We start from the raw sequence: 22,551 nt of genomic DNA, 5'->3' as shown, positions 1-22,551 counted from the left end.
TTTCTGACACATTGAAATAGCTCATAATAGTGTTGTCACCGTGCGAATGCTCTGACAAAGAAGGAGCTGCCCTGTACACGTCTGAGCGCCGTGTGTTGGCCTGGCTAATGGGATGGGGTTTGCTGTACGAATTCATTGGGGGGTGGGGGGGTCTGTCTGGATACAGACAGAAAGGAGAAGAATGGCTCCAGATAGCCACCTAACAATGGCCAGAACTATTCGCTTTGATGGCTCTGTCTCCACCTCTGGCCAGTCTCCGAGACAGGCTCAGCCAGGGACTACCCAGGCCCTGCAAACACAGGAAAGCAAAGAACTCAGGTGGGTTTTACAAGGAGCACATCTGACTGCTCGAACGCCATGTCACACTAGCAGAAAATGTATGGCACTCTAACGACACCAGCTAATGCACCCCTGGGATAAGTTGGCTTTGAAATCTTTAGATCTAATTAAATAAATAGCATATAATTTATTCAATGCATAACCAACAACTTGTTATTATCTCAGCAAACAACGAGGGGGGAATGTTAAGATTGGACCGGGGGTGTAACTAGCCATCTTCTGAGATGTCATGAGCTGTAACCTCTATTTCCATGCAACGCAGAAGAGGATTTCTCTATCCTCAGCTGCAGCAGCTGAATATTTGCAAAAGCTCCCGAATTAGAGGCTCTATCATTCCACCTCTTCGAGCCCCAGCCATTTACTGATGCTATAGGACGTCATGGTTACATTAGGAGGGTCGCATCTGCTTTTTAAACATGTTACTTAAAACATGACCATTCCTTTGGGGTATTTAAGAACTATCAGGCAACTGCTAGAGAGACAAGGTAGATGAGGTAACACACAGACCTCAAAAGCTGGTACCTTCCTGCAAAGGAAGCTGCTCCAATGAAAGATATGACCTCACCACCTTGTCTCTCTAATGTCCTGGGATCGACAGGGCTGCATACTGCACCTGGAGACAGCCATCTGTGAAAGCTCCGGGTGTAAAACATGTACACCAAGGATCCATGAAGGGGAAAAAATTAATAGTTGCCAATATACCACCACTCAGATCCGACTCCGTTGGCCAATACCACTTTGTTTAAATGCAAAATCAAAATCAAAGCTACTTTTTAAAATTCTGCATAAGAGGGAAGTGTAGTTGTTAACTCAAAAGAGGCCCAGAGCCCTTTGATTGCTGAATGAGAGCAGGCAGCTGCTGACGCTCCTTGGTGAACGTTTACCCTGACATTGTAACTGCTACCAAATATCCACGGATCTCTGTTTGGGGTCTCGGCAGCACAGGAACTTAAAAGAAGGTGCAAACTTTCCTTTGGCTTCAAATCTACACCACAGCAAGTGAGAGAGGACCATCACCATGCCTTCCCCCGAGCTACTCCTCTTACACCACACTACACTGTTACCCCTTCTTGACACAGCTGAGACTTTTGTGGGCTAGCCGTGCTCACAGATGGGTTATTCTGCCATCCGCTGGCATCTTTCACTCATTGCACAGACAACGTCAGAGACGGGCCTATGGATCTCCTCGCCCTGGAACCTGCGGGAGCTCGGAATCTGGATCTGAATTTTTGGCCTTACCACAAAACCTCATAACCACGTATAATCAGCAATTACTGCAGCTGTCACTAAGCTCTCACTTTTTTAATATCAAACCTGGAAGGCCTCCTATTGGCACACAGTGCATAGAAATGAAGCCATTTTTCATTCTAATCAAAAAGCTCTCAATGGACAGTACTAATTGCTTCTTGAAATCACGGGCAGGCTTCAGCACAAGACAATCCTTGTGCCAAGCTCAGGGCGGGATGGTGCTATTGGGGTGAAAGTTGGACAAAAGATGATCATGCTTGCAGCATTATAGGCTCACGTAGGCACTGTGTGGTCCAGCTATTTAGGGCATTATTTTTTATTGGACAGATCACCTCTAAATGCCTCTACAAACAAGAGCTTCGGAGTGTAATTAGAGAACGGCACAGTGCCATGGGGCGACCCCAGGCAAATAACACAGTGGGTTTGAGAACAGCTGACAATCCCTCACAAAAATCCCAGACACTGTGGCAGTCATTAAAGGCCATATGATCCCCAATACAGGACAAGCCCACATGGGAGCAGGGAACATCACGAGTCTCCGGCGCACTGGTTCATTGGCAGGGCTGTGTATACCACCCCCCACATCCCTTGGAGGTACACATGTGACCCTCATCACTGTTCTATCCGAACCCTGATATCACACCTGGGGTTGCCCCACGTTCCATAGAGCAGTGGTGCCCAAACCTTGCCCGTCACGCCCCCCTTACCAGTAATGGAATCTGTCCGTGCCCCCCGTTACTGGACAGTCAGCTCAGCAGAGGAGCTTGGGCTGAAGGCGAAGCTGGGGGCAGAACTGGGGATGGGGAAGGAGCTGGGGCTAGAGGGAGAGTTGGCCTGGGGTGGAGAGGGAACGAGGGCAGAGCTGGGCTGCGGGCGGAGCTGGGCTGGGGGTGGAGCAGGGGGAGGGGTGGAGCTGCAGCTGGGGGCGGAGCTGGGCTGGGGGCGGAGCAGGGGGAGGGGTGGAGCTGCAGCTGGGGGCGGAGCTGGGCTGGGTGGCACTCGCTCCCTGCCCCCCCGTGGTGGCTGGCCTGGGCCCTGCGCCCCTGAACAGTGCTCTGTGCCTCCCAAGAGGGGCGCACCCCACACTTTGGGGACCATTGCCATAGAGAAATTGTGAGGAGCATCACAGGAGCCTAAGCAGCTATGGACCCCCCACTGAGGGCTACTCACGAACAATCCTCCAGTATCGCTCCCCACAGCCCCCCCAGAGCCTGACCCCTGAGGATTAGGGGCAGAGGGGCTTCCAGGAGGTTAGGCCATAAAGCTGTGGCTCTCCCCCTGTGGCCAGTTTCTGGTGAGTCTGGCTACCTCCTGCTCAAAGAATGGGAACCTACAGGCCTCAGCCACCGTGCTCACTCTGGGTGCAACTCTGTAAATCTGGTTATTGTTAGTAACCGGGCTGGTGGTGCAGTGCTCCAGCCCTGCCTATTGCCAGCTCCCCACTCACTTATCCAGTGAGCCCTGCCAGCAATCGCCCTTTTACACAGCACCATGCCCTCAACGCCCCTCCAGGCGCTTTTCAGAAATATATGCTCAGAAACGGCGGTAACTGGGGATGCACCTGCTGGGCTTATATTTGCTCCATGAAATGCAGGGAAGACAGGAGAGCATTTCCCATGACTGCAGGCACTGCAGCTCAGAGTCACTTTACAAGAGATGTACGCGGCGGTGAACATGCAGATGTTTAGCTCTTGTGGCCGTCGTGCTAAAACCCCAAGACGTCTCAGCTTCATTGGGTCAGACAGGCTGGATTTTCTCTGATTCCATGTCCCGGTGTTGAGCTGTTGCTCCAGGTGTAAGCTTTCTCTTTCTATCAATCCACTCAAGGGATGGGCTCCTCACGAGGGTTTATTATTTTTACCTACGGTGCTTGCAATAGCTTCTGACCGAGCCATGCAAGGACGCAGAAGACAACCCCCATGCCTATGGGTGCACTGAAGAAGTCAGCGTGGCACCCATCAATTGGGGAAAGTAGACTGCTCAGCACACCTGCCCTGTATAACCTGTCCTTACCAGACATCATGCCCAAGGTGAGTTATGTAGGTAGAAGGCCAGACTGATTTCAACGGGGGGATGCTGATTTACATCAGCTAAGGAATACTTCGTATTTACATCAAGCGACAAGACTGAGTTAGCGAATATCCATACCGAAACCAAAGCCCTGCTTGACAGCAAATAGCACACAAAAACATCAGCAGATCTGGGGCAGGGAGACCCCTCCAGCCCTAACCAGGATCTGCAGCCCAGAGCCCACCTCCTGCCCAGGGACTACAGCATTGTCAGTGATTTCTGACTTGCACAGTTGTAACATTTTAGGGTGTTTCCATCATCTCAACACAAATCTCAGTTATTGTCCTTGTGTTTCAGCCCCACACAGCAGAGACGAAGTCACCTGAAATACATGTCAGAGCCATACTGGCAGCTAGTTTCTCTGATTAGATCGCAAGAATTTGAGTAGTGAACAAATTGGTTTTAAATCCAGATTAGAGTGAAATCCATCTCAGTGTGACAAGGGTGAATGGTCAAAAGTAAAAAGCATTCTCTGAACAACCTCAATCCAATCTCCTGCGCAAAGCGACACATAAATCCCCAAACTAATCGCGTCTGAGATTCTGGACACAGCTTGAGAAAGTGGAAAGGTCTCCATGCGTCTCCACCGTGACCAGGCTCTGTTTCCTACTTGAGGGAAGCGTTGCTGCACACAGAATACTCCCTAACCATGGGCCAGATCCCAAGATCTAGCCTTGAAGTGCCTGGTGCAGCTCAGGGAATACAGCTTTGGGAATACAAAGGTGATTTCGTGCCACCGTTCCCTTCCCCTGGTCCTGGGGCCAGTTCTCCAGGTTGCTCTGCACTAGGTCAGCTGCCCACAAAGGACCATTCTGGAAGCCATGAATTGCTGGGACGGAAGGATGCCATCTGATCTCCCTTTATCTGGGCTGCATCGCCTCAGCTGGAGAAGGGCACAGGAGCAAGGATAGCATCCCTGGCCGGATTTCCCCTCTAGGAGGATCTGTCAGTGGCTCTGGCTGACATGGCACCATGCAGGCTGAGGTGTTAAATGACTATTTTGCTTCAGTCTTCACTCAAAAGGTTAATTGTGATCAGATACTTAGCACAGATAGTATCAATAGCAAGGGGGAAGGAACGCAAGCCAGATGAGGGTAAGACAAGGTTAAAGAACATTTTTCTAATTTCGGCGTATTAAAGCAGGTAGGACCTGACAAAATTCATCCCAGGGTACTTAAGGAACTAGCTGAAGCAATCTTGGTATTGTTCACTTGTTTGTTATTGTTAGTGATCACTTTGAGAACTCCTGGAGGATGGGCCAGAGCCCAGAAGACTGGAGAAGGATAAACATAGATCCTATCTTTAGAAGGGGAACAAAGAGGATCCAGGAGTTATAGACCAGTCAGCCTAGCTTCGATACCTAGAAAGAGACTGGAACAAATCAGTAAACCATCAATTTGTAACCACCTGGAGACTAACAGGGTGACAGGGAATAGCCAGCATGGATTTCTCAAGAACAAATCATGCCAAACCCACCTAATTTCCTTCTTTGTTGGGGTTACTGGACTAGTGCCCAGGGGAGAAGCAGCAGATGTGATATATCATGATTTTAGTAAGGATTTTGATACAGTCTCACAGGCGAACTGTGGAAATGTGCTCTGAATGAAATTGCTATAAGGGGGGTACACAACTGGTTGAAAAAATGTACTCAAAGGGTAATCATCAATGGTTCCCTGTCAAACTGTACGGAGGTGTCTGGAGAGGTCCCACTAGGGTCTGTTCTGGGTCCAGTTCTATTCTATACTTTCATTAATGACATAGATAATGGAGTGGAGAGTACGCTTATAAATCTGCAGATGACACCAAGCTGGGAAGGGTTGCAAGCACTTTGGAGGGCAGAATTAGAATTCAAAATGACTCACAAATTGAAGAATTGATCCGGAATCAACAAGATGAAATTCAGTACAGACAAGTGCAAAGTACTGCCCTTAGGAAGGAAAACCAACTGCATAACTACGCAATGGGGACTAAGGGGCAAGGTGGCAGTACGGCTGGAAAGGACCTGGGGGTGCAAGCGGATCGCATGTTGAATATGAGTCAACAACGTGATGCGTGTGTGAAAAAGGCTAATAATGTTCTGGGGTGTATTACCAGGAGTGTCTTACGTCCGACACGGAAGGTCATTGTTCCACTCTGCTCGGCACTGGAGGGGCCTCAGCTGGAGCACTGTGTCAAGTTTTGGGCATCACATTTTAAGAACGATGCGGACTAGCTGACCTCTCGAGATCCTTCCCAGCTCTATGTTCTATGATTAAGCTGAGTAGGAGGTTGCCTTGTGCAATGGGCTGAGTATCGGGCCCAAAATATTATGTTAAATTGGAACATTCCAGTCCCCTTTGAGGTTCAGAGCTAGCACAGATTTAACCGATTACAAGTGACTTCTTGCATCTAACGTCTATCAGTATTTAAAGGAGCAGGTTTTTAACAAAGAATCTGTCTGTCTGAGGGTTTTCTTTAGCTCCCTTCTTTGTCATTTGCAAGTGCTTCCCAGACAGACCAGACCTGCACAGTGAAGTCCCTAGTGACTTCATGGAGCTTCCACTCTTCCCCTTTCCCTGACTGCAGGAAGTTCTCTGCCTATTAGTTCTCTCTTTGGCATAGAGAAAAAGGGTTCCCAAAGGAGTGTTCACACCTAATGGACAAAGCACTGGACTGGGATTCAGGAGACCTGGGTTCTATTCCTGACTCTGCCATTGGACTCAAGGGGAACTTGGGCAAGTCATTTCATTTGCCTCATTTTCCTCATCTATAAAATGGGGATAACTATACTGACCTCCCTTGTGAAGTGCTTTGAGAGCTACTGATGAAAAATACCAGATAAGAGATAGGGATTATCATCTTATTTTGATATTGCTGAGGTAGTTCAGATATGACAAATAGAAAGTATACCATTATTGTCTCCTTAGTGCTTAGATATCATGTGGTGGGGATTAGCTATAGAGATCATAAAGGTTCTCAAAAACTGTTGAATAAAACATTGAAACATGACGGACATATAAAGAACAACTAAAACACAGGCCAGTAACAATCAGTGCTTCATAAATGTGCGCATCCAGACATGTGGCAAAAGGAAAACACAGCATATGGATTAAAAGCCTTCCTGATCAGACTACAAATTACCATCAGGAAGTTAGCTGAAAAAAAGGGATTTGGGAAATTACAAATTTGAATTTAATTAATTCAAAAATTGTGCTGGATGAGAGCAAAGCAAAGGGAATGCATGATCCCTATGGTATGCAGGTGTGAGCTTTTCACTTCATCTGTTATGAGCTCCTATTGGAGTTATTTGGGTGACATTTTATTACATTTCTATTATATTGCACTTGGGTAACATTTTAAAAGGTACCCAAATGACACAGACTCTATGTCCTATTGATTTTCAATGGGATCTAGGCTCCTAAATCACATAGACACTTTTGAAATGGTTACACTTTGTCTTTTTTGCTTTGCTTGGTGCCCTGAGCACTTTGGCTGGATGGGAAGGGATTAGGGGAAATGCTATTAGGGTTTCTTGTTTTCTTTACACATTCTGAAGCAAATAAACTAAGATTGTGATGTAGCAAAAAAAAAATATGAAAATAGAAGTCAAACATATAAGTCACAGAAAGAAAAGGGTCCACATTAATATAAATTAAATGTAGCCTTTTTAAAACCGTAGATTAATTATTAAATGCACCATCTGTGATGTAGCACTGTTCCTGTCAAACGACGAATCTCAGGGCAGCCCAATATGATAAATGCTTTCTCACAGCACAGTCCCGTTTTAATTTTCCTCTGATTCACATCTAATGTTAATAAATCTCTATAAATCTCTGGGAAGAGGAAGGGATTGGCAGAATGGAATATTCCATAAAGATTTAGCATACTGTACTGAGACGGGATTTGTGGGTCACTGGGAATGGAGTTAAGTCACAAAGAGATTTTGATGATGATGATGATGATTTTGCAGAAAAGAGATTATCTTCACTGTCAGACTCTTTTATATTCCACTCCCATGATTCCTGACTCCTACGGATAATCGAAAAAGAAACTTTACACAGGCCACGCAGCTGACCATTCCCATAGTTCTGCCTGCTTGTTGAATACATTCTTCAGTCAGAGGCTAGGTAAAAAGCCAAGTGATTTATATGTTTAATTCCCAATTTTCTTCTATTATCTGTCGACTCCTAAGATTTAACATATTCACATCTTCTCAAAGAATTTGTTTTCTTTAGAAATGAGTTTGCCCCCGACAAGATTACGCAGCCACTTCCCCTGCTGGAATGCTCCCAAACTGCTAATGTCACTGGTGAAATAGTGTTAGAGTCCCCTAGCACCTTACACACACACACACACACACACACAGAGTGACAGTCTGAGGATAGGTCCTCCTGTCAAATCAGGCAGGCAGGCACACACACTTTTTGAAGTATACAAAAAGGGAACAGTTTTATTTCAGTAAGAATATTTTACATCAAAGCTTGTCCCTCCCTGTGTCGGAGTAAGGACCTTAATGCTCACACACACTTGCAAAATCCTACCTGCTCAGGTGAACTCCTTTAATGGCACAATGTCACAAAATAAACCAGGAATAAAATGAATGGTAGAAAATTAAACATTGTGTGCCTGGTTCTCATTTACACACCTCTAACAGTATAAAGGGGACTTAAAGTGGGTGTGAAAATAGGAGTGATGTAAATGGGCCTCAGGCCTGGTCTACACATAAAAGTTAGGTCGACATAGCCCTGCGCTAAGGGGTGTGAAAAACCCACACCCCTGAGTGCTGTCACTATGGCAACCTAACTCCCGGTGTAGACGCAGCTAGGTCAGTGGAAGATCACTTCTGTCGACCTAGCTGTGGTCATGTGGGGAGGTGGAGTTCCTGCACGTTCCTTCGGCCGCTGTAATCCGCATCTCCAGGACGAATTTACGCGGCATGCCTACGGCACACAGCTATGCTGCTATAGCTCTGGTAGCAAAGACATGGTCTTCGAGTAAATGAGACTTGGTACACGTGCCATGGGACGGTGCTCACTCAGGAAAAGCACAGGGCCCATTTCCTCCTTTTGCCACCTGGGCCTAGGCACTGCAGCTGGCATGCAGCGTACAAAGAGGAAACCGAGGCAAAGCATGGAAGAAATCCAGGGGCACCCTCACAAGGAGTCTGAAGTTACTCAGTTGTCTCCATTACCTTGGCCGTGTTTCACCAAACCAAGTTACAACCCCATGCAATCAGAGCTCGTTACAAAACATGTACTTCGCACCGCAGCGTTCCAACAGGGTCCCGGAAACGGAGTCAGTGTCTTCAGCCAAGGAGGTGGGACTGACGAGAGAAAACGTGAGTCCGTGTCTCACAGGGAGGAAGGGGGAGTCCCAGACAGATGAGGCAGCACAAGCAAAAGAGGGTCGGCGCTAGGGCACAGACCAAGGCTGGAGGGGCAGGTTCAGGAGCGTGGATGGAGGTAATCACGTCAGCGCAGGGGAAAGCAGCAAGTCTGTGGAGAGTTTTGAAAATGCCGCAAAGCAATTGTGAACAGGCCCGGGAAATGGAGAGGAGGCTGGCGAATGTGCCCGAAAGGGAGCGGGGAAACAATTGTATCATGATCCTGCTTCCTGAAATTCACAGGAAAGGCTTCTAAAGGTGATGGACGAAGGCCTGGAGAAAGATTTCCACAGAGGCGAGATCAAGGGGACGTCTCTCTCTATCATCATCACCGTCCGGAAACGTTTATATCAATGAATGATACTGCCAGAGGCTGGCTACAGGGACTGCTGCTCCAAGTACCAAGCCGCAGTCACACGAAATGAAAGCTCATGGTCCCAGTGACGTGTAACATTAATCTTCCTCCGGACTCTGAGGACCAACAGCCGAGCATTGGCTTGGATCAATGACACGTAATAATTAATTAAAATGATGATTTAAAAATAACAAGTTCCAAGACACTGAGGGCTTGTCTACAACTAAAGCGCTGCAGTGTAGACACTACCTACATTACAGGAGGGGTTCTCCATTGGCAGGGGTAATCTACCTCCCCAACCTAGTGCCGTCTACATGGGGACGTAGGTCATCTTAGCAATGCTGCTTGGGGGGAGGGGCTGGATTTTTCACACCCCTGAGCAATGTAGTTAAACAGACCTAATTTTCTAATGTAGATCAGGCCTAAATATGGGATGGATTCAAAATTCTTGTGTCTCTTGTTAACACCAGCCAGAAGCATCATACATGTGCAGATGGCAGTGTCTGGATATGGCCAGAGAGCCCTGAGTTGAGGGTCCATCTACACAGCAGCTGGGGGATCAGAGTCCCAGCTCAGGCAGATGTACACACAACCGCTCTGCTCGAGCTAGCACTTCAAAGCAGCACCATGGCCACAGCCAGCCCGGGCAGTGGCTTGGGGTGGCTGCCCGAGTGCAATCCCCTGCTGCCCATGCCGCTGTGGCCACGCTGCCATTTTTCGTGTACTAGCTCGAGCCGAGCCGTTGTGCGTACGTCTACCCAATCCAGGAATGCCACCTCCCAGCTGTCGGGCAGACACACCCTAAATGTGATGGCCATGAAGTGGGAAGAAGGGAGAAAGGGGAAAGTAATTGGGAGGCTTTCAGTGAATTCTCTATAGTCACCATCACCAGACACTGGACAACCTAATCAAGTGGAGTTTGAGAGACCAAGAGGCCGAAAAACCACGTTTGTAGAAGTACAGATCATGTAAGTTAATGGGCCTGATTCTGCTCCCTCTGAAGTGTACAGGAGTCCTGACACTGACCTCACTGGGGGCAGGACGGTGATCAGTGTTTGAATATCGAGGAGACTCCATCAAGTGGTGCCACTAGATACCACAGAGACGGTCATCAGAACATAAGAATGGCCAGACTGGGTCAGACCAAAGGTCCATCCAGCCCAGTATCCTGTCTACAAACAGTGGCCAATGCCAGAGGGAGTGAACCTAACAGGTAATGATCAAGTGATCTCTCTCCTGCCATCCAGGTCTCTGCAGGATGCCTCTGCTCTGTGCCAAACTGGATTTAATCCTTAGGTCAAATATCCAAATTACTTCATGGACAGTAAAGTCACTGACTTAAAACCCGAGGTGTGTGGAGAGGGGGCATTCCATTTCAGGGAGGGGTTCAATACTCCAGAATTTTGTCCCATTCCAATTTGGAACGAAAACTAAACATTTCAGGATTCCTTGTAAAGGGGATGGAGCCCTTGCTGCTGGGCAGTCCACCTTGTGGGCTGCCCCAGAGCCATGGACCCTCGGAGCCCTGGGGTCACCTCTGGGGCAGTTTGGCACGTGGGCTGCCAAGAAGCCGGCCAGCATACTGGCAGAAAATCAGGGAGGTCTGAAAACCTGCCTGGGAAGGCAGGGTTCCGATGGAACTCCACTGAAATCAAACCATCTCCGTGAAACGCCTGGATTTCAACAAAACTGGCACATTCCCATTAAACATTTTTTTCCATCAGAATTTTTCCAACGAGCTCTACTTGACGTGTTTATTCCTGTATCAAGCACCCGCATAACTGAGTCTCACAAATGTGATAAACTGGAGATAGTTGTTAGCCCAGGAGAAAAACAACCCTTCCTGCTTCTAAGTAAACCAGCGTTAGCTCTTCTGGAACTGTGAAAGCATCCTCCCTCTGCGTCCGACACACCATCAATTAATCAGCTTTTCCTCTCTAGGGAACAAGAGCTGAATGGGCAGGAGGGGAATACCTCTGGAATTCTGCTGATCGGAGTCTGATCACTCACAGATAATAAGGGCATCTCCTCCTCCTTAAATTAGGTAGCTGATCAGACTGGGCATCAGTGGAGAGACCAGTCCGATTTTATTTAATTATATCAGTATGATTCCCCTTTTCTCATTTTTCCCAGGGCAGCAGGCCCCAGATTCCACCAGCTTGGTCATGCTCTCGAAGCGACGAGAGATCATTTTTATTTATTACACTGCATCTCTCTTGCTGCTTCCATCTCTTCTAGTAGGAACATTAACGTGGATGCTGGCCAGAAAACTACCCAAGTGAACTCTATTTAGCTAATAAGGAAATGTCAGAGAAACTCTCTTAATGTCTCTGCTCTTCTTATGTGCTGGTGGCACATTGTAAGGTCTCTTAGCGACTCTCACACATTCAGCATCAGGCTATCAGTGTAATTGACTTCAGTGTTTTTTCCACTCTGGCTACAGTCACACAGTCAAGGCTCCTGATTGCAATTTGAGATAGCACCAGAGTGCAGGGTCTCACTGTCTCTGCTGGATGTTTGCAAGTGTGACTGTTAACTAGCCTTCTTCTGTAGGCATCCAGCACCCTATATGTCAACAAAATATCCTGGCCACAGGGAACCTGACAGCTTGCAGGCTTTCTGACTCTTGTTGATTTTGCTTATGTTAGAGTCAGCTCCCCTGACCCCTCAAGGGGTGTTGAACTCTGTGGTACCCTGGGCATGCTGAAAGGGATCAAATAAGTTTAAACCTGTTTTAACAAAGTGTGGTTGAACTCACTTTGGCTTTTTCTCTGCTAGGAAATGGACCCTAAGATTTCCCACTATTGCTAATGCTGCTTCATCTCCGTCCGTGGCAGCAAAGACGGGCGCGCTGAGGCAGACGAGGTGCTGGCAGCTGCTGGAGTTTTACGTGTCAGGTTGTGGGGTAGGCCTGCTTTCAGCGGGCAAGCTGGAACAGCCTCTAAAACGCTGGCGGCACCTCCAGGCTGCTCTCAGCTCTTCAGCACGACCAATGGCAGAAACTAGCACTCCTAGGGATGCTCCCACCGACGGAGCTGAGCAGCTGATAGCAACAGAGGGAAAATCTAAGGACAAAAGGCTAATGTAAAGAAGGCCTTTGAATGGGGGAATCCACCAGAGTTTGGGGCTTAACAAGTGTTGAACATGGTTGATCCTATCGATGGAGTTCAGCACAGCAAGAGTGGGCAGAGGCGCCCCACAGTCAAACAGAACAGAGTATTCAAGTACAGACAGAGCTGAAACGCCTCCGACTGTCTCACTATCTGCCTACTCTCGATACTTACATGGTACTACAGTATCTGAGCAACTCCAAGCTTCAATGTATTTACCCTCACAGCACCCCTGCGAGGAAGGGCAGTGTTGTTATCCCCAGCCCAATTCACAGAGGGGGAACTGAGGCACAGAGAGGTTAAGTGACTTGCCCAGGGTCACACACTGTGGCGGAGATGGAAATTGAAGCTCCCACCTCCCAGGCTAGTGTCCTGACCAGTGGCCCAGCTTTGATTTTTGTACTGGTGTTCTCAGCAATGTTTGGTACTAGTGACACCCTGAATATCCACCTCCGTAGCAAGGCGACAGCTAGAGAATTACTCCTTGGGGACGGGCTAGTTTTAAGTGGATGTGGGAAATAAACATATCTGAAAGTGACAAGCATAAGGGAGCCTAAAGGAGAGTAACATGTAAAGTACAGCTCTGCTATGGGGAATGCCAATGCTGAGGCAGGAAAGACAAGGGCTACTAGGTTAATATGTGACAATTGTTTTGCAAACCAAGAAAACTGAACTGACAAAAAGAAAAGGAGGATTTGTGGCACCTTAGAGACTAACAAATTTATTTGAGCATAAGCTTTCATGAGCTACAGCTCACTTCATCGGATGCATTCAGTGGAAACTGACCAAGTAATTCATTTGTCCCAACTCTGCATTGGCCTTTCTCTGTAGTAAGGGCTAACTGCTTCGTAAATCCAAAACACAGGGCAAGACAATGCCAGTGAATGGGGCAGGCAACCCATCCCAACAGTAGCACTTTTACTAGCCACTGGCAGGCATGTATGCTGTATAAATTCACTTTAAATAACTGGAAGACCCCCACAGAGTAAAGACAGTGACATCATGTACATATTCGCTGTCTGCTTTACACTGTTGCACATTCATAAACGTGCAATGGAATTCTATGGGACACATCATAGCTAAATGAAATGACCATGTTACCAAAGTCAGTAAAAACCATTTTGTAAAGAAAACTAAATTATGGGCCAGGGAGCGATGGGAATTGAGCCCATCTGTGGCGGATCAATCCCTATGGATCTCTCTCACATATTACTGATCTTGTCATTTCCTCAAAAATAAATGTTGCTACAAAGGATAATTAAACATTGTCCTTTCATTTGTCTTCATTTAAATTTACTTTCCTATGCAGTAGAACACCAGAGTTACAAACTGACCAGTCAGCCACACACCTCAGTTGGAACCAGAAGTACACAATCAGACAGCAGCAGAGACAAAAAAAAAAGGCAAATACACTACACTGCTGTGTTAAACATAAACTACTAAAAAAATAAAGGGAAAGTTAAAAAAAAGTTCTGACAAGATAAGGAAACTATCAGAGTGGTAGCCGTGTTAGTCTGTATCCATAAAAACAACAAGGAGTCCGGTGGCACCTTAAAGACTAACAGATTTATTTGGGCATAAGCTTTCGTGGGTAAAAAACCCACTTCTTCAGATGTGGTTGCATCTGAAGAAGTGGGTTTTTTACCCACAAAAGCTTATGCCCAAATAAATCTGTTAGTCTTTAAGGTAAGGAAATTGTTTCTGTGCTTGTTTCATTTAAATTAGGATGGTTAAAAGCAGCATTTTTCTTCCGCATAGTAAAGTTTCAAAGCTGTATTAAGTCAATGTTCAGTTGTAAACTACAACCATAATGTTTTGTTCAGAGTTATGAACTTTTCAGAGTTACGAGCTACCTCCATTCCTGAGGTGTTCGAAACTCTGAGGTTCTACTGTAGTTTCCTTAAATACTCTGGTGGCTACATTTCTTAGAAGCACCCAGAACCAAACCTTTTATGCCATTTTTAATCCAAGCAAGCAAAGGGACCGCTAGTCAGGCCTATCCCTTGAAGAGGGCCTGCAAGCCACGTACAGAACATGTCACTATCGCATGGCCCTGCAAATGCCAAGTGAGGCATTATGATAGCAAGGATAAATTGCTGTACCTGGAACCAATCAATGTAACCTTTGCAACTTGTCATTTGCTAGTAATCTGCAAGGCTGAAAATCTAACAGAAGAAAAAGCTTTTAGAGATGAGCTTTACCTTGCATGGGTGTGGGTCAACTCCGTATGTCTCCAGGGTCTGGGCTTTTCTTAAAAAATTTAACTCTGAAGTAGCTGGTGTCTGACCACTGGAGGAAAGAAAATCAGGGAAAGGTGTGAACATCAGGATCAGTCATTATGTCCACTGTTTCCATTAACAATACCGGGCATCAAATCAAGCAGATTCCTTTGACTTCATTCAGCCAGCATACTGAATCTAAAACAGGATCTTGTAAAGGGGCTCGGCTGTTAAGCCTGTCCGTCCCGTTCTGCAAGCTGGACTTCAGCAGTACAGAAGACAGTCTCCCAACGCTAAAAAGGAACAGAATAAAGGAGCCTCTGCAAAAGGTACGGTTTAATTAAATATAATCAGCCCAGACTGCGATAAGCATTTCACTTGGTTGTGGAGCATTACATGCAGAAAGCAGCTCATTTCATATACGTTTTTCAGGTCCCTTTCATGATGTCACATCAAATGACGTACCATCTCTACCTGTGTCTGAGGTTAAAAACAAATACAGAACTCCCTCTTCGGAAATGCGAGAGCTGGTAAAAGGAAGTTCAAAAAATTATCTACGGCCCACGGACAGCTCATAACTCCTTCTCTGAGCACCACAAGAACAGATTTACTATCTCTGGCTCCCAGGATGCCCATTCTGGATTCTTATCTTGCCGGCAACCTTGCAAGCCTTATTGCCTGGGTCACCTTCACACAGTTTTGTGAATGGACTTGAAGTGTAATAGACTGTGGCTTGTCATATGTCATAAACAAAGATACAGCTAGTATAATGGGGAATCATAATAGGATGATATCTTACTTTTATACAGCACCTCATCCCAAAATAGTATTTGAATAATAGAGCAGGCAGCTGAAACTGCAGGGGGAATTTAGGAAGGCAGACTATATTTATCCAGGATGAAATATAGTTACCATCCCTGCTCGATAAGAAAAAGCCATGGGATCTTTAATCAGCCCGTAAACTGGGCTGAGTTCAAGACTCAGCAAAATAAATAAATAAATAAATAAAATAGAAGTCAGAGACTCCGCCCGAGCTGGGCCCTGGGCTCGTGCGGAGATATTAGGAAAGCATTGATACAAACTGCCTGAGCCATACATTTTCGTTACAAGCTAATGACATTCCACTGTTGGGAAATGATATTCCCAGCACTCCACTGAGACCACTTTAGGACCTTTCTTTAATTCTACAAATGGTCGGGACCTCAGTTTGAAATCTCATCTGACGGATGTTCAATGGATAAGATGGATAAAAAAGATTTCAGGTTTTTTATTATTCTTTGATTATTTACATTTTAAAGTATTTTGGGTAATTTTTTTTAGGCAGTTTATTATGTTCCTATTTCAGGAAGTAGAGGTTTGGTATTAGATGCCATGTTCTATTTCCAGAATATTTTTATTTTTGTTTCGTTGTAATGCATCTAATAGTGCTTAACAAATTGACCTTAACTTTTAAGAACATCTCCATTATTTTCCCTCTTATAAAATGTGAAACATGTTACCAAAAGAAACTTTTTTTCTGATTTAGTGTATGTACAAATGCAATAAAGCTACTCATCCCCTTACACAGAACTGTTATGTTCAAAACCCTAAATAGGAATAGCAGCAAACAAAGTACCAATAAATCTATAGTTAATCAACATACATGACCCCTTTTAAATGGTACAGTACATTAAATCCCAAAGCTAATGTTACCTGAGTTCTGTTTTGTGAATCTCTGCAATTTTCCTTTCCAGCTTTTCCGAATGTTTGGGGAAAAATTGGAACTTGGAGCTGTAGCCTTCTGGGTGCTTCCCAGGGTCATAGTCCCCAATCTCCGCTAGTAAAAGAAAGAGAGGCTATATAATGAAGTAACAAGGTTTTTGTCATTTGGAGTGAAATCATTTTAGAAGTAACTGCAATTAAAAGAGCAAACTGGTTTAACATTAAAAGTCAAAGGGCATCTGCCCAGAAAGGGGGTTTGTGGGTTGGAAACAGAAAACTGTTTCTTCTCCAAATGAAGTCGATAGCGAGGGGCTAACTAGCCGAAGGGGCTGGCAATGGGATACAGAGCAGTTCCCTTCTAGGGGCCCGATCCTCCAAAGTGATGGGTACCTTCAAACCACCAGATGCTGATGAGAATGGAGGATGCTCAGCACCTCGCAGGGATAGGGGTCACGTCACCAGTTCAACTCCAGCCAAGCTGGTGGCGAGCCTGGGTTAGTGGAATCCTGTGTGGAATTAGTTTGATGGGTCTCTGTCCAGTTCCCAGTACACAGGTGTCCACAATACAAGAAATCCACCATCACACCTGGGTCCTAGTCTCAGCAGGGAAATCAGAAAGTGAACAGGCCTGGAGAGTGAATGAACCTCTGACTCCTAGCCAGAGCTAAGGCTCATCGCATGGTGAAACAGCATGGGAAAACTTGCACTGCCGATGCCTGCAGCTGGGTGCAGGGTTTGCAAGGAATCATGTCTCTCTGACTTTCACTCTCTGTTTGTGAGCAGATGGTCACTGGCTCACCTTTATTCATTCTTCAGAATTATTCTGTCCAGTAATTAGTAGGAACTACTCTTGGCCTGCAGTGCATTTCCAAGCAGTTCACTGCCAATATTAAAAGTGGAGTTCTTCTGCGAGGACAAGTCGTTCACATGGTGTAGCCCTGTTCCGACTGGAGGAGCAGAACTCTAAGAATCAGCGTTCCAGTGCAAAAACTCCCCCTTCTAAATGTGAACCCCCATCTTGGAAGAGTCTGTAACATTCACTTCACATTTACTGTTTGGGCAACATTTCTGCCAATAAACTAATCTGCTAGCATAGTGCTTGAAAATGAGCACAGGAGTGGCATGGACACAACCGAAGAGGATTTTAAAGTGTGAATGAATATCTACAGAATTGTTTTGCGTGGTATCTTCCCATCTCTACTGTGCTGAACCTGCTCTAGGGAAGATTGGAGGAGTCCACTTGGCAGGATTGGCAATTGGGCAGCTTCCCCTAGCATTAATGTACACAAAAATGTTAACAAAAATAAAATGTACATCTCTATCCATGCCATCTCCCACAACAGCCACCACATGGCTGTAGAACAGGGACCAGCTCCTGTATTCCTGTGCTCAGAGGACGTCTTCTGTCCTTTCACATTAAACAAGACAAAGCAATGAATCATGCTCCACTTGTCTAGATGGGAAAATGATTCTAATACCATCCAAGAGGTTCTGAGGAATGCTGGGTCCGTAGCCACTAATGTCTACAACAGAACTCCGGAGGCACAGTGCGCCATTGTATCACATCTTATAAGCTCAGAACAATTCAAACTACGGTGGACATTTAAAAAAATTTTTTGCGCTCCGTGGATGTGACTCTGCTTGCACCTCAGAAAAACAAAGTTAATTAGTTGGAAAGATCTTCAGATTGGCACTGGCAGAAACAGCCTTTTGTTTTCTTTCTGAAATGAGCAAATTCCCAATGAATAATAACAAAGATAACAACCCTAATGGCCCTCCTGTATGACACGCCATAGCAGGGGACTCTCTTGCAGGGAACTTATGCAAGGATTCTCACATGGATGTTTCCACTATATCATCTCCTGGCAGGATGGGGTTTGCTCCTCCTCCTTGGAAAGGTTGCTCCCAAACGTGGCAGACACCCTTGGGCAGGGCTGGCTGTGCGGAAGCCCTGTATCCCCCACAGAGGCTCTAGTCCCATAGTACCAACTCCAGTGACATGATTCCACTGCAGGAACACTACCAGGGACTCCCCTCTGCTGTGGCATCCCCGGGGAACCACTTTAACATATGGTGAGGTGTCTCTACAGGATGGGGGTGGGTGAAGACAGCTTACGTTGAGCTACTCCTTGTCCTGTCCTTTCCCCCTTCAGTGGCTCATCCAAGTACATCCCACCTCCCCAGACAGACCCCAGGCCCCACCCACCCATGACACACACAAAACATACCCACCCTGAATCCAGGAAATACTCAGCAACCAGGAAAAATACCCCATTCCAAATTGTTAAAAACCCAGCCATGTGCAATGTTTGCTTCAATACAAGGACATCACACGACACTCTCTGGGTTCCATGTCTATTTAGAATCTTCACACTGAGACCAGGTTCATGACTCTGTTGAGCAAACTCAAGCCCCTGTCAAGAGAACCAGGCTAGGAATCCTGCACCAATCATGTGCAATTCCTGCCTTCCAATGGCCGCAGCATGAGATCAGGTGAGACGTGGCTATTCCCCCACCCTGAGGTTTGCTTTGAGATTGGGAGGCTCTTCCCAACCCAAAATCTAAAGAGCGACACTGAGCCATGAACCCACAAGAACACAGCCCAACAAGAAGGTCTGTGGGAGCCTCAGCAAAGCAAAACTCCTCTAGGCCCCACAGTCCCATCAGAAACATCGAGGATTATGCAGGTGAATAGCTCAGAGCTGGTTCCTCTAGCTCCATCACACGTTCAAATGTGTTTCGTAATCTCTCCTGAACAATTAGCATGAGGAGGAGCAGGTCCTGCAGTGGTGCAGCATATAGCTGCCAGGCTGGAGCTGCCCATGAAGCCAAGACAATAAACTGACTTATCAGCTGATTAAAAGTCAGCTCTGCTCTTTTCATACATCTGAAAGAAATGGGCTGATTTTTCCTCGAGACACGCTGAACAGGCAGCTGCCCTGTTTCCACTTCCATCACCCTCTGGGAAGCAGCCAGTAATTAAATCCAAATTTGACTCAAGCTGCAGTAAAGGGGAACAGAAAAGATGAAAAAATGGTCCTCTCTTGGCTGAACAAGGCAGTACAGTATTTCATCTCTGTCTCGTGCTACTTAGCTGCATATCTGCTTTCCATACTATATACAAATCCTGCATCTGCAGCATCTCACAACTCAGCTGGAAAGGACCTCTCTCTCTCTCTCTCTCATTCAATTTCCTTTGGTCTGTGGCTCCTAGTGAAACGTAGATGTGATGTTAATGTGCATGCTTCCCCTGTAAAATGCTGAAGGGGGGAGAATACACCCGTATTTCAAAACTAATGATTAGTGCCTCTAAAAAATTCAAATATATTGAACTGTAAACACATGCGTGAGTGTAGAAAAAATATCCGGTCTACTATGAAATATCTTGTACGTGCTTTGGAACTGGAACTTGTCATTCTGTACATCCATGGCTCTATATAAGCGATGACACACACAAAACTACATTAAAAAGAGCATTATTAGGCCTATGCCACCTTAAATCAGCTTTCTTATTATGCACATGCATTGTGACAAAATCTTTAATTATACAGTCACGCTGTATTTTTGCCATAGGCTTGGACAAATCTGAGCAGATTTCATGGGAATGGCAAACAGTACACCCCAGACACAAATGCCACCCCGCTGCAAATTTCAAGTCTCAGCTCTCAAGCTCTGGGGTGCTAGAATTTTTTAACATGGACGAAACAATGTATTTTGCCCTAGTCTCATTCTCAGAAACAGATGAACTTGTTTTGGCTGAAATTAAAAAATAAACCAAAAATCAGCCTGAGGCAGACACTCAGAATGGAAAATTTCAGCCCAAACAGTTAAAGTTTGGCAAAGTTATAAGCAACTGAAAACAAGGTCTTCTTATGAGACGTGTCAGCCAAACTTAATACGAGGCTGTGCTATCAGAATGTCTACAGATTTGCAACCCAGACCTTCGGCTGTTTAGTCCTTTAGGACTCCACAAACTGAAGGGACGTTGGCCTCTTCTGGCCTTTCCATGTCTTGGGCTGGGGATATCCAGACAAGAGTGCTTTGTGTAGCAGAGACACTGGCAAGAACAGGAGTGGTAAAATAAGCAGGAGGTTTCCAGATGTTTTCCCCCACCCCACGCTGTGCAACCAACCTGGGTCCTGTCTGCGACTTGCTGACAAGTTGTTTCTTGGCTGATGAGTTTGATGGAAAGCCATGACTTTGCATAAGGACATGTTCATTTGTGCCCCCAGCTAACAAAACTGTGTTTGTTGTACTCGGGTCCCTCTTTAAAGCCACACACTAGAAGGGCATGCAGTCACTCATGTGGAAAGAGCAGTATTTTCTTGCAAGGCTCTTTAGGACTATCCATGCTCATTTGTCTGGTGTGTACATGTTGGAGAGACCAGGAGATGGTAACAATGCAGTCCTTAATGTTTTAGCTGAAGCACAAACAATTATTTCATTTTTCCTTAGTTAAAATGTCAAGCTCCATAAACCAGGTCTTTCCTTTGGAATCCACCCTCCTCTGAGGTTTGTAAAGAGATGCCCTTCTGCAGCTAATAGCTCTTACCCAGGAATTCTGACTTTCTTCATTCAAACAAGGGGAAAAAACAAATGTCAGTCTCAACTTTCAGTAAATGAGTCTATGTCTTATCTATCTTATCTGTCTGTTGTATTTAGATTTGTATATTTTAAGGCCAGGAGGGACTATTCCTTCAACTAGTTGGACCTCCTGTATAACAAAGGCCACACAATTTCATCCAGTTACTCCTGTATTGAGCCCAGAAACTTGTGTTTGACTAAAGCAAACCTTTTAGTAAGGCATCCAGTCTTAATCTGAAGACTTCAAGAGATGGGATTTACAGAGCCAGTCACCATAATTGCAGTTTCAAGAGACCTTCTGCAATACTGAAAAATATAAACATAACCAAGCTTCCTTCTATGTCTTTACTGATAGCTAGGCATCACCCTGCCAAAACTGGCCACACTTGCTGTCTAGCACTGGGATGTCTCACGGAAGACAGGAAGGAGAAAGCTACGCTGAGGAGGGTAAATCAGGACAGGACCAACCAATTTGAGATTCCAAATCAGAGGGTAATAACAGCAAGAAAGTGACACTCTCGAAAGCACCAGTTATCACATCTATTAAGCAACTACAGCACTGATGCATGTCTGGACACCAATGTCTGGTGTGCCTGAGGATGCAGCAAAACTTCTGTAGGAAGTCTCAACACACGAGAGTGTTTTCTGCCCTGCAAGTATCCCAAATTACCTGGGAGGTTTCTCTGAAATCAGTGCTGAGTCCCATGCTGCTACAAGCCTCACCTACCTATTGGAGAGTATCACTTCAACTCCAGAAATCCCTGTATCCTAGTCACAGAGGAAGCGTGGATTAGGAGCTGCAACACAGTGACCCGGAAATCAGGAGTTCTAGATGCCCTTTTTCGCTTTATCACTGAATCTGTGTCACTTAATGCATGGTGCCTCATGTCCCATCTGTTAAATGGGGATAAACCCACCTGCCTGACAGGGAGATTGTGATTTTGTAAAGTGCTTTGAGACCCTCAGATGGAAGCAAGTGCAAAATACTAGACACATAATGTTGATCAAAGGGCCATTTATTCAGACACAACTGACCTGAATCCAGGTGGAATAACTTTGAGGGAATAGATGGCAGAGTTGTTGCTTCTGGTACAGTTTTAGATCACACTATCAATTCTAATTTTATTATAGACCAACGTGGTACTGGCACAAGGACAATCTTGAAGTATGAGCCCTGCATTGGTTAGATGACATTTGTATTCACGGTGCAGTGATCTATTGTAAGTGAAATAATGTAATCAGTACTTAGCATGAAAAGAAAATTTATCTTGTCACAAAGCATTACCTTGAAGGATATAGGCGGCTAACAATGCAGCATCCGATGTCTTGCAGAGAAGGCGACCATGGTAGAGATCTCTTTTGATCTGCAGGAAGACTAAATACCTGAGGAGAGAAACAGAATTAGCTCTGAATTATTTCTTTTATTAAGCAATGCTTAAGTTACCTAAACATATGACTCAAACAACGAAAATCTATCGAGACACTTCCACTCTACATTCTCCCCAAACATTCCGTTTACAAGATATTACATCAGCTGTGACTTAGTCAAGTGCTAATTTGCCA

The 22,551-nt window shown here is 45.6% G+C and overlaps 1 protein-coding gene across 6 annotated transcripts in view; it reads right to left on the bottom strand.

Annotated features, from left to right (window-relative positions):
- Positions 1 to 22,551, bottom strand: part of FRMD5 (FERM domain containing 5) — a 323,210-nt gene that overhangs the window by 61,044 nt on the left and 239,615 nt on the right. For all 6 annotated transcript variants that reach the window (XM_074966676.1, XM_074966674.1, XM_074966679.1 and 3 more), the window contains exons 5-7: positions 22,274 to 22,371; positions 16,396 to 16,519; positions 14,686 to 14,773 (exon numbers count right to left, since the gene is read on the bottom strand). In XM_074966676.1, coding sequence (XP_074822777.1) covers positions 14,686 to 14,773; positions 16,396 to 16,519; positions 22,274 to 22,371 — 310 coding nt within the window. The remainder of the gene's footprint in view (positions 1 to 14,685; positions 14,774 to 16,395; positions 16,520 to 22,273; positions 22,372 to 22,551) is intronic.

This window comes from Natator depressus, chromosome 10 (genome assembly GCF_965152275.1).
Source record: "Natator depressus isolate rNatDep1 chromosome 10, rNatDep2.hap1, whole genome shotgun sequence".
NCBI classification, from domain to species: Eukaryota; Metazoa; Chordata; order Testudines; family Cheloniidae; genus Natator; species Natator depressus.
This window is presented reverse-complemented; position numbering and strand designations above follow the sequence as displayed.